Source organism: Mirounga angustirostris, unplaced genomic scaffold (assembly GCF_029215605.1).
Source record: "Mirounga angustirostris isolate CCGP_5_RB_7025 unplaced genomic scaffold, mMirAng1.0.hap1 SCAF_11, whole genome shotgun sequence".
Classification (NCBI taxonomy): Eukaryota; Metazoa; Chordata; class Mammalia; order Carnivora; family Phocidae; genus Mirounga; species Mirounga angustirostris.
Window position 1 is genome coordinate 46,842,857 of NW_026991719.1, and position 11,218 is coordinate 46,854,074.

The window sequence follows — 11,218 nt, forward strand, 5'->3', positions numbered from 1 at the left end:
CCCTGCTATGCCCTGTCTTTCCCCATACTATTCTTGTCCTTTCCTGGCCATCTCCGTCTGGTGACATATCTGTCTCCCCTGCTGAACTGTGAGCTCCTTGATGGTAGGGAGCAGGATTGTCTCAGTCAGTCCTCAGCCTAGCATCCAGTAGACATAAAGGGAACAGTTTTTGAATAAATTTCCAGGTATTTGTTCCACTGATAGACGTATAGATGTGTGAAATGATATACAATATATTCTTTACAGCATTGATTACAATGACAAAAAATAAGAAATAACTGAAATATTTAAGGAACTGGTTAAAACAATCAAGGCCAGAAATCTTATGCAGTCATTAAAATATAAGACAATTTTTATTTTTAAATAATTATTATGCCATATTTTATTTTTTCTTAGAATTCTTGCCAAGTTGCCATGAGTTTATAGTTAAGAACTGCTAATAGCTCATAGTGTTTTAAAACTTATAAGGAACTTTGGGGACAATCCAAACAAACCACCTCTTTTCTTACTTGGGCAAAGTGAGTCAAAGATTATGTATAATTTGCATAAGAACACCTCTTTGGACTCCCAGGCAGTCATAATATGCCCTATATTATGAGGCAGGAAGTGTTGGTAACAGGGGAGCAGGTAAACATATAGGTGAGACTTCGGCTGCATTTGAGAGGCTTTTTTTCTCATACTTTTCAGCAAACTGTGCCTCTTCCACAAATAAATTTGCTTGTTTGATCCAGGCACTGATGAAATTCTTCAATGATGGGGGTGATCCAAGGCTTTGGGGCTAAATATCATTCTTTGAAGGCCTGGGTCTGCAGTGTGGGGATGAGCTGGAGGGTTTCTCCAGATTACTAGCATAAGAAGAGCCCTGTAAGACAAGCATCTTCCCCAAAAGCTGTATTTCATTATGGATAAAGAATCAAGACCCCCAAAACAGGTAAATTAACAGATTTCTCATATCGCAAATAAGGCATTTATTAAGAATTACTCAACTTCCCCTGTTCCATCAACCTATCAGGACTGGATGTTGCCCTGTATATCAGGTCATTCACCCAATACCAACCATATACCTCCACTCATTGCCAGGTCCAGTCACAATTTCTCTGCTGCCTGCTGCCTCCCTGAGACCAGAATTATGGACAGGTTTCCAGTGCCCTTGTTACACTTTTGTCTTTGAAAACAATTCTGTTGGCAACAGCTAGAGTCACCTATTTACTGATCTCTCTGGGCACTGTTGTCTTTAGGGACCTAACCCAGCATAGGAGAATGTAGATTCTGAGATGGGATAGGCAATGGAGATAGAATATTTACAGAGAAACTTGGCAGTCAGAAGGCCTGGTATGCAATAAGAAAATTCCAGGACCTCAGTTCTGCTCCTGGTTCTGCCACCAATCCCCTGTATGACCTTGAGCAAGTCATTCCATCTCTCTCCAAGCCAGTGTATCCTTAAAACAGTGAGAAACCTGATAGCTAAAGGTACTTTAGGGATCCTCCCAACTATCAGATTCTAGAAGTCTATAAATTTCATGGATTCAGAGTATTACCTGGCTGTTATTCCAGTATAAGTAGAGGAATCAAATTAGTTCCTGGGTTGCAGCAAAACTTGATGGTTAGGGGCCTAGACTCAGTACCCTGTGTCCCAGTTCTCCTTCTTAATTCCTATGTGATTTTGGGAAAGACATCCGAATTCTCATATTCCTTTGTCAAGTAGAGCTGACAATAAGACAGACCCCTTTGGGGTGACTATAGCACAGAAGAAAAACTCAGTGATGTAAGGAGAGATCTGGCCGAGGAGGATTTATATAAAGAAGTCTACTTAGGTGATGTCTTTGTTATATGTGTGAAAATGGACTTCCAGAGAGATAGCATTTATCCTTTTCTAAAAATACCTTAGGGACAAAGGGACTATTTGGACACTGAAAAGTGGGGCAAAAAAATATTTTTATCCAACTGTGTGCCCTGCTTTGTACTAAATGCCTTATAACAATGTTACATTTAGGCCTCCCAACAGAGGGCTGAGTACAAGGTTCTGTTACTGGCTCACTGTTACCTGTTAGTAAGTGGTAGATCTGGGATGTGATTTCAGTTTAAGTCTGTCTGGTCCCAAAGTTATTTTCTCCTCATGCCTAGGCCTACCTCATCATACCTCCCCCATCACAGAGAAATGGAAATTGCAGGTCAGTCAGTTTAATTCTGTATCAGAGGTATGGCATGAAAAAAAAGCTTTAAATGATGTTTGCAAGTAAACTACAAGTATGTCTCTTTTTAAGTATACCATTCTAAAAACAGATCAATTAGGGCACGATTAGATTCTTAACAAGGCACACAAAAAGGATTCTTTACACCTGTCCTTAAAAACACCAACTCCTCTGGTACATTTAAAATACAATACAGTTTTCTAAAATTGCATTTTCTCTACCTCAGTTTCACTGGCTCCACCCCTAGCCTGAGTCCCTTTTTCAGATTTGCTATACCCTCCTGGTGTAAGAAAAAGGGAACTTACCCTGAGTGGTCGCCAACATGACAAAATCATGACCTGGATTTGCAAGGAAAGTTTTAACATCAAATATTCTGTGTTTGTTGTTCCACTGTCTTTAATTATCATATATCCCTTTAACAAATGGGATAAAATAGCAAAATAAAGAACTTTGTAAAAATAAGTCACTTTGTACTTAACCAAGAGTAGTTTTAATAGAGTCATATAGGCAGAAGCTATGTGGGGAACTAAAAGTGATGTAGGAGGTAAGTGGGAATGATGTAAGATAAACACATGTAGAAGAGCTTGACATTGAAAGGAAGGACAGAAATAATACCACAGACAGCAGTATCATATGAAGGTTATGAATTTTTGTTTTAAACATGAACCCCAAGTCAGGACCTTACAACAGACTGGTCTCTTCTGGTGACAATATACACTCTAGGAGGAAGCATAGGGAATTGAGGAACACTCCTTATATCTTATAGGAATGATGGGGAAAGTTTTTGAAGAACCGTTGTAGAAAACCTAGGATATCTAGTTGCTGAATATTATGTCTAGAGAAAACATGGCAGTTGCTGGAATACTGGGGAAAGTGTGGGAGTAAGGCCTCTTGGCTGTCAGGAATGGGTCAGAGAAGGCTAGTGGTACAGCATCCAAAAGAAAGCAGGATTCCTTCTCTAAAAGTAGAGTGAAGGTGTGGAGGATAGATGGAGATAGAAATGTGTTGATGTGGGTGGTATATGTAAATGAGGCACTCTTACAAGTATTTTGACTTCAGAAAAAATAAGATAGGAAGTTAACTACTAAAGCTGAGTGTAGGATGGAATTCATTTTGTTTATTCATTCATGCATTCATTCAGCTAGCCTATTAAAAACCTACCATATAGTGTGATTGGCCTGAGGGGTTTATAGACACATAGTTCCAGCCCTGGCCCAGAGTAGATATAATTGTATGTTTGGAAGTAATAAAGATAAGGAACTGAAAATAGTGTAGAAACAACAGAATTGGACATTGCAAGTCAGTATCAGATCACCTAGGAAATAGATCCTAATAGGCAAGTCCCTCTGTAACAGGCAGGTGGGAAGGATCTATGGTTGAGGAGCTGGCATTGTGGGCACTCTGGAAAGACCAGGGGAAGGTCAGTGGTGAAGGTGATTAACAAAGTATTGGTCACAGTATTGAAGCTAGAAAGGAAACCTAGTGTAACTAGAGAGAGCTGATGGTTTCACAGACTGTAAAAAGGCAAGCATATGGCATTGAGTGAAGCTATATGTCTGGTAATGGAGTAGGATTTTGGCCTCATCCATTCTAGGTATCCTTAAGAAAGTCATTTAGCCTGATGTGACTATCCTAACCAGCTATTGCCATAGAGACATATTCACCTGGAGCATGGGTAATTTTGTGTTATCAGTTGATAGATTACTCTCCAAGTTCCAGGTTATCTGCATCCAGGTTTGTCAAAGGCTGTCTGCCTTCTGCGCCATTTTGGTCTATTGTGTCTTCCATAGCAACATCAGGAAAAGCAAAACAAAAAAAATCTTTGAATTACCTGTACTGAATTATAATGGAATATGCACAAGCTTTGAGGACCTGGGTTTGAATACTGGCCCCACTGCTTAAAACAGTAAAGTGAACTTAAACAAACCACTTTTCCCTTCTGAGTCTCACTTTCCCAATCTGCGAAATATGTTCAGGAATGATTGTCTTCCAGGATTGCTGCACCAATTCAGTGAGATAATAGAGGTAAAGCAGTCACCATAGTGCCTGGCCTACCTATTCATGGTACTCATGAAACATGATTGCCTTATTCTCTCTTTAATTGGGAATAGCCACATCATTGCTGTGAGTAAGGTTTGAAGCCTAGCACAGGTCAGTAGCTGAGCTAAAGACATGCAGGTACCCACTCTGGTTTCTCAATCTTCTATGACAGAGTTCATTGAAAGTCACCATTTTCTTCCTTCTTCCTTCTCTCCATTTGTGGCCCTAGGAACCGGATGCCCCCAACTAACAATATAGCATATCTAATGTGTTCAAAACACTTGGCTACAAGTGATAGGATCCCAACTCAAACTAGCTTAAGGAAAACAAAGGACTTTATTGGCTCAGATAGCTAGGAACTTTGGGACTTCAGGCACATCTGGATCCATAAGTTTCAAATGATGTTCTCCAGGCTCTTTCTCCCTATCTCTAATTCTACTTTTCTCCTCATGGTAAGAACATCAACCCCCTAAGATTCTCAGATTAATGTCATCCTAGTCTAGAGACTTCAGCATGGAGGGGGAGCAAGACACTTCTTTCTCCCACTGTCTACATATATTCAGTCTAGCAATGGACTCTGACTGGGCCTGCTTGGGTCCTATAGCCATCCTCAGAATTGCTCTTGTGGGATGGGTGTGGATGAAGGAGTGGAAGAATTGAGAACTCTTATCTGGCCTAGCCTGTGGGACATGCTTACTCTGGGGAGAAGTGAGAGGAGCACTGCAAGGTGGTCAATAGCCCCAGCAGAACCACAAGGAATAGGGGAAGGGCTAGAGTGCTAAGCAGGCAACTACAGTTCCCCCACTAAATACAGTCACCAGACATCACTCTCCTGTCAGTTATGGTGTGCCATATGATATAAAAGAGTGTGGAATGGTGAGGTACACAGTCTCCTGGGAAGGCAAACTAGTACAGTACACCATGGGGAGGTGTGGTACACAGTCATAAGATGAGAGACACTGTGGGGAGCTCAGGGACACTGGTGAGGAACAGTGTTGCTGCACACATACCAGAAAGCCCAGCCTCATCTTCAGCTTCTGCTCCCCCTCACCACCCAGTCTTTCATGACTACCAACTCTCACGCTTTGCTCTTTTCCTTGCGTTGTACCTTGTACTCTCTCCACACAACCTGGCTATTTCCTCACTGAGCACCTCCCTTCTTAAGCCATCCCCTGCAGCTGAGTAGCATTTCATACACTTCCTTTAGGGAAGATACAACCCTGATCACACTGTATTATAGCACAGGACACCTATTGAGGGCTTGATTGATAAAATAAGTGAGATCATATTAACAGAGCAAATAACTGAACTCATCCTCACATTCAACAAACATTTATTAACACAGAAATGAATAAGGCTTGGCCCCCTGTTCTCAGAATGCTTGGTGCAGAGGGGCAGACACTCACAAAGCTCCAGTAGAATCACAGTAGAATATTACTGAGGTACAGACAAAGTACTTTGAGGCACAGTGACAGGGATATAGGCATGAGGAAGAAACAATTTTCCAATTTATACCTGCCTAGAGCATTCAGAAAAGGCTCCAGAGGTCATCTGTGAGTTGGGTCTTGAAGGAGGAATAGAAGCTACCAGGTAAACAGTCAAAGAAGGAGCTCTATAGGCTGGGATCAGAGATGGAGGTAAGTAAGCGGTTCAGGGAACCAGGCATGAATGATGGAATAAGGAAAAAAGAGAGGGAGTAAAGGAATGAGTAAGACTGTCAAGCACAAACCCATAGCTTTACTATATAAAGGTCTTGTTTCCCCATGGAGAGGGAAGTGGAAGAGAGGGTGGGATGTCCTCAGATATGGGTCCCTGCCACTTCCTCAATCAGGCCATGGGGCTTGAACATCAAAGCCAGAACTTAAGTTGTAATCTAATATCCCTAAGCCACTAAATTGTCAAGAACCGCTTTTCAGTAGCAAAGAATTTGTATGAATAATGCAGTTCTAAATGGGAGAGAGTCCCTACTATTTTCATCTTTCTCGGATGCAGTTGATTCTTCCTAAGAAACAGCTCTTTAGGAAATCAGATGGGGTGTGGAACTTGAAAAGGGAAGGTAGGCTAGAGTTCAGGCCTTGCACTGATCTCACAATTGAGTAGTAAAATGATGGTTGACTATTTTTTTTTCAAATTCTATTTATGTATCAACATAGAACTCAAACAGAAATATTAACAAGACTTTTTTGTCTTGTTATTCCTATCTCCTTTTAGTTTTCATACCTGTGAGAATTTTAATATGCTTAAATTTAAAAATAAAACTGTTTAAGTTTTTAAAATATTAATATTTTTTCTACTTGTTTTTAATTTAAATTTGATTTTTATTTAAATGTTTTTCTTTAAAAATTTTTATTTTTATCCTTCTTGTTTAAATATTTAGTTTTTATTTAAATCTCTCAAGTTGGACTTCCTTAAAGTTTTTATATATCTTAAAATTCTCTATTTTTCTCTTAATTTTTCCTTTTTAAATTTTTTTTAAATTAAAAAAATTAAACAAATTGTGTCTGTCTTCAATTGTGCTAGTTTTTTTTTCCTTTAAAACTTTTCTGTAAACTTAAATTTGAATTTTCATTCCATTCTGTAGTTTTGGAAATTTTCTTAAACTGTTCATGAATTTTGCTAACCTCTCATTTTTCAATACATTATTTTATAGTCTAATTTAAAGAGTTATTTATATTAACATTTTATTTAAACTTTTTTTTTAAAGAGTTTATTTATTTGACAGAGGGAGACACAGCGAGAGAGGGAACACAAGCAGGGGGAGTGGGAGAGGGAGAAGCAGGCTCCCGGCCGAGCAGGGAGCCTGATGCGGGACTCGATCCTAGGACCCTGGAATCATGACCTGAGCCGAAGGCAGACGCTTAACGACTGAGCCACCCAGGCGCCCCTTATTTAAACTTTTAAGAGCTCCCCTCCCCTTTTAAAACTTTCTTTCACTTTAACTTTTTTGTAAACTTTCATTTTTTATCTTTGTCCTTCTTTTATTCATTTTACCTTTTGTAAACTAAGAATTTCTAAAATTTATTTTAAGCCTTATTTTATTAATCATTTTGAAATTTTAAATTAAAAACTTTTAAATTTTGAAACATTTCTTTTAAAAATATTTAACTTAATTTTTTTCAACATTTAAAACATTTTATTTTAAAATTTAAAAAAAGGTTTTTTCCTTTTTAAATGTTTTCTTTTAAGGCTTTTTAAAATCTCTTTTACAATATTCTTTTTTCAAAATATTTGACTAATCAGCCACAGCTAGAACACTAATTGTGAAGTTTTTTGTTAATGTAGAAATACTCCCTGATTCCCCATGGTATTTTTGTAGAAACAAATGACATATAGCACTCGCAGAACATCTCCATTCCCACTCTTTCCACCTAAAGCATTCTGTTCATTTAATTATGCTTTATGTGACCATTTTTAACCTCTTCTCCCTCCTCCCCTTTCTTAAGGCTAAATGGTCACTAGTTAGTATTTTTTTTCCTCTTACAGACCCACAAGCCATGTAAAAAAGTTCTTCATATCAAGGTGCTACCTGTCATATAGGTGCTATTGTCATTGTCCATGCCAGGTAGGTTTTTGTGAAATTTCAAGAGGTGCTTGTTGTTGTTTGGCTATTATCATCATCCATTCCAGGGAAGTTTGTGTGTCACTTCAGGATCCTTGTATATTCATTTCTTTCACTTTTTTTCTGGTAAGTGGTCTTACAAGACTAATCTTTCTCTAGACCCTGCTTGTGATAGAACAGTAAATACCCTTCACTGTAGAGTAAGTCCTCAATGGTAGCCTTGGTGATGATGGCATCATCACAGCTAAACCATTGGTCTTTTTGTTGTCGGATAAAGCTGGTGTAGTGTCCACTTTCCAAAGTTCCATGGTGATTAATCACTGCAAACAAGGAATACTTATTCTCGTTGGATGTACAGTCTGTTGGTGGCTGGACTTCTTTCATTCTGCTCTCCTTAGTGGAGGCCAAAAATGGAGTCATGTCCAGCTCCAAGGGAAAGGAGATAAAAGTATTAATCTTTCGCCTCTGTTTACCTACATGTTCAAATCGCTTGAGATGAAAACAGGCCACAATAGGTAATTTCTTCATTGTGAGTTGTTTGGTAGATTCCTGATAGCTTTGGCAACTACTACATTTGATTTTGGAACTGCTTCCTAGGTACTCTGGCCTTGTAAACCACTGTAGGCAGTCTGTGAGTGAGGGAATTCCTGGTATGTGGTCATCCCTACTCACTGTGCTGTCAGCTCTCTCTGGACTCTGGGAACCGAATGTGGCACAAGAGCCAGGCAAGTCCAAACTGATGTCCCAGCATGGGTCTATTGTGGTAGAGACACTATGGCAAGCTTGACATGTGACATCTGACTGCAAGCCACCTGTAAAGATTTGGTCTATGATGCAGTTACAGCAGTTGGGGTTACTGGCCTCCTGCCCAACACTATCATCTTTGCTGTGTCTATGCAGCACATCTAATATTGCAATGAGGAACTCATGGGCATCCTGCTGCCGGTACCCTGCTAAGTGTTCTGCATGAATCCATATTAGATGCAATAACTTATAGGGAATGTGAGGAGTTCGGCTCCCAGAGTACATAGCATGAAAAAGAGAAGACATTTCACAGACAAGACACAAGCTGGGGCTTGTCATTATACATTTATGCTTGTCAGAGAGAAAGAAATCTTTCAATAGAGGAATATGGGTAAGTGCCTGGACAATACAATTCATAAAGCATGTGTTCCCAAGATTGATAAGCCCTCTCAGGCCTATGGTATAGACTGACTTTTTTCTCCTCTTTTTCTTGGGTTTCACCAATTTTGGCTCCTGTTCCTTTGACTCACAGGTTGAATGCTTCTCTTCAACACCTGATGCCATACACTGCTGTTGAGAAACATCTGTTGAGGTGGAAGTTAGTAATTTCAAATTTTTCTCTTTTGTTTCTTTGGCAATTCGTTCCATGTCTTTGTCATATACATAATCCTTACACATAAAGCAATATATAACCCCATGATAGAGGTCTACAGCTAAATTGTGCTGTTTTGTTTCTGCATGTTTGTGAATATGTTTCTCAGTAAAGCAGCCAAAAAAGACACAGGAGAGACAAGAGTGGAGTCTGTTCATATGGGTACTACATACATGACAGATGCACGACTTTGCCTTATGTTTCCTAGTTTCTGGGGTCCCACTCCATATGAAACGCTGGTAAATCAACCTCAGGTTCTTCTGCCAGTTCTTAGCCACTTTAAAGCTCTCCACATGAGAGCAGCCTGTAGGACCCTGATCAAACTCCACCTCCAGCAACCAGTCCCCTAAGCCACCTCGATCCCCAGAGCCACCTAGGTCACTAAAACAGCTTTGCAGCATCTGGGGCCTAGACCCTGGCCTGGATCTACGCCGTAGTCGGCGCCAGGGCTGTGGTCTGGTCAGAGGCGGAGGGGGAGGATGGGATGGAGGCTGGGGTGGGGCCAAGAGGCCGGGCGGGCCTCGGGAGCGGGCCCGGGGCTGGGGCCGAGGGCGGGGCTTGCGGCGCGGGCAAAGGGGCGAGGAGCTGCTGTAACAGCGAGGGGGGGTTGAAGGGAGCACCTTCTTATCGTCGCCGCTGTCACTCCACGTCAAGTTCTCAGGAGCAGGCTTTCGCTCTTGTAACGGCTCCAGCTTCATCTCCTCAGCTCCCTGGCCTGAACATGCCTTTGTCGCCCCCACCGCCTCCTTCTCCATTTTCCCCGCCTTTTCAGCCGCCTCCTCGGGAGAGGCTCCTCCCCCACCTCCCGAGCTCCAGCGGACCAAAGAGCCGGAGGGCGAGTCCCGAACTTGGGCCATCAGCTCACCGCCCGGCCTGAGAAGAAGGGCGTCTGGAATGGAGCTGCGACTGTAGATGGAATGAGACAGGGATTTTTGTGAATGATCTGGCCAGCGTCATGGCCGCGGTGCGCCATTAGCGCCCCCGGGACCCCTCCCACCTTGAGCTCAGCCAGAGGCCGCTGCGGGCTCCACCCCCTCCACTCTGGAGCTCCCGGAGCTGCTGTGGAGACCAAGGCGGTTACCTGGTTTAAAGGCGATCCGTTCGTGCCCGGAGCGGGGCTGGGGTGGGGAAATAGGAGGCAGACAGAGGGAGGAAAACGTGGGGTGTGTGTGTGTGTGTGGTACGGCCTGAGCTTTAGGGTGAAGATAGAATCTTCTTTAAAAAAGGCGCCACCCTCTGCCTTTCCTGCGCCTTGCGCAGCCTCGCTTTAGTACAGCTTCCTCTGACGTTTCTTTCCTTATATTCTAAAAAACAACAACAACAACAAAAAACACACAAAACAAAACCCCAAAACAAACAAGCAAAAATAACCGGGGCCAACATTTTACCTTAAAAATGGCTAAAAGGGGACCACCTATGGAAAATGGGCTCAGGGAAAGATAGTATCCTCCTGCTCCCACCGTACCTATGCTGCTGGGGCTGGGTGTGTTCCACCCTTGTCCCTACCTCCAAGCGCACTTTTGGTCAGCCAAGCTCTTGCGCCCTCTCACGCTTTTTTCGCGCTTGTGTTCCTTCTCACACTTCGTTTCTTGCTTCAGTATTTCCTTCATTCCCTATTTCTCAGAGAGTTTGGACTCCTTCTCATGCCCTCCACGCGTTCACCGCCCCTGTCTTCAGTGTGCGACCCCCAAAGTCCCTGCCCTTTCCCGCCTCCGTCCCCGCAACGCCCCCGGCCCCGCTGTTTGTTTAAAAGTCTGGGTTACCTTGGGCCACAGGCGCGTGATACAGAACGTCAGCAGCTGCTGCTGTACAGGCTCTCCTCAGCCAACGTTCTTTCCTGACCTCTCCTCAGGGCTGGTCACAAGGGGGCCGCCCCCTGGCCCCTCCCCTCTCGACGTGTGGCCCCCAGCCCCGGATTCTTCTCTCCTGCAGTCATGAATGTCACCGCTGTCCTGCTTGGTCAGACCTTCCTGAAACAGATTCTACTGGAGGTAACCACAGCGACAGATTCTAGAGAAAGCCCCTGAAATG

General features: G+C 42.4%; 1 protein-coding gene across 1 annotated transcript; it reads right to left on the reverse strand.

Annotated features, from left to right (window-relative positions):
- Positions 1–5,325: 5,325 nt before the first annotated feature.
- USP51 (ubiquitin specific peptidase 51) lies at positions 5,326–10,938 on the reverse strand. Its single transcript, XM_045892641.3, has 2 exons — positions 10,269–10,938; positions 5,326–10,093 (listed from the first exon to the last, which is right to left on the reverse strand). The coding sequence occupies exon 2, from the start codon at positions 10,042–10,044 to the stop codon at positions 7,936–7,938; it is 2,109 nt and encodes a 702-aa protein (XP_045748597.1). The 5' UTR covers positions 10,045–10,093; positions 10,269–10,938; the 3' UTR covers positions 5,326–7,935.
- Positions 10,939–11,218: the final 280 nt, after the last annotated feature.

Coding starts and splice junctions, on each gene's coding strand:
- USP51 (XM_045892641.3), bottom strand. CDS start 10,044: ATGGCCCAAGTTCGGGACTCGCCCTCCGGCTCTTTGGTCCGCTGGAGC.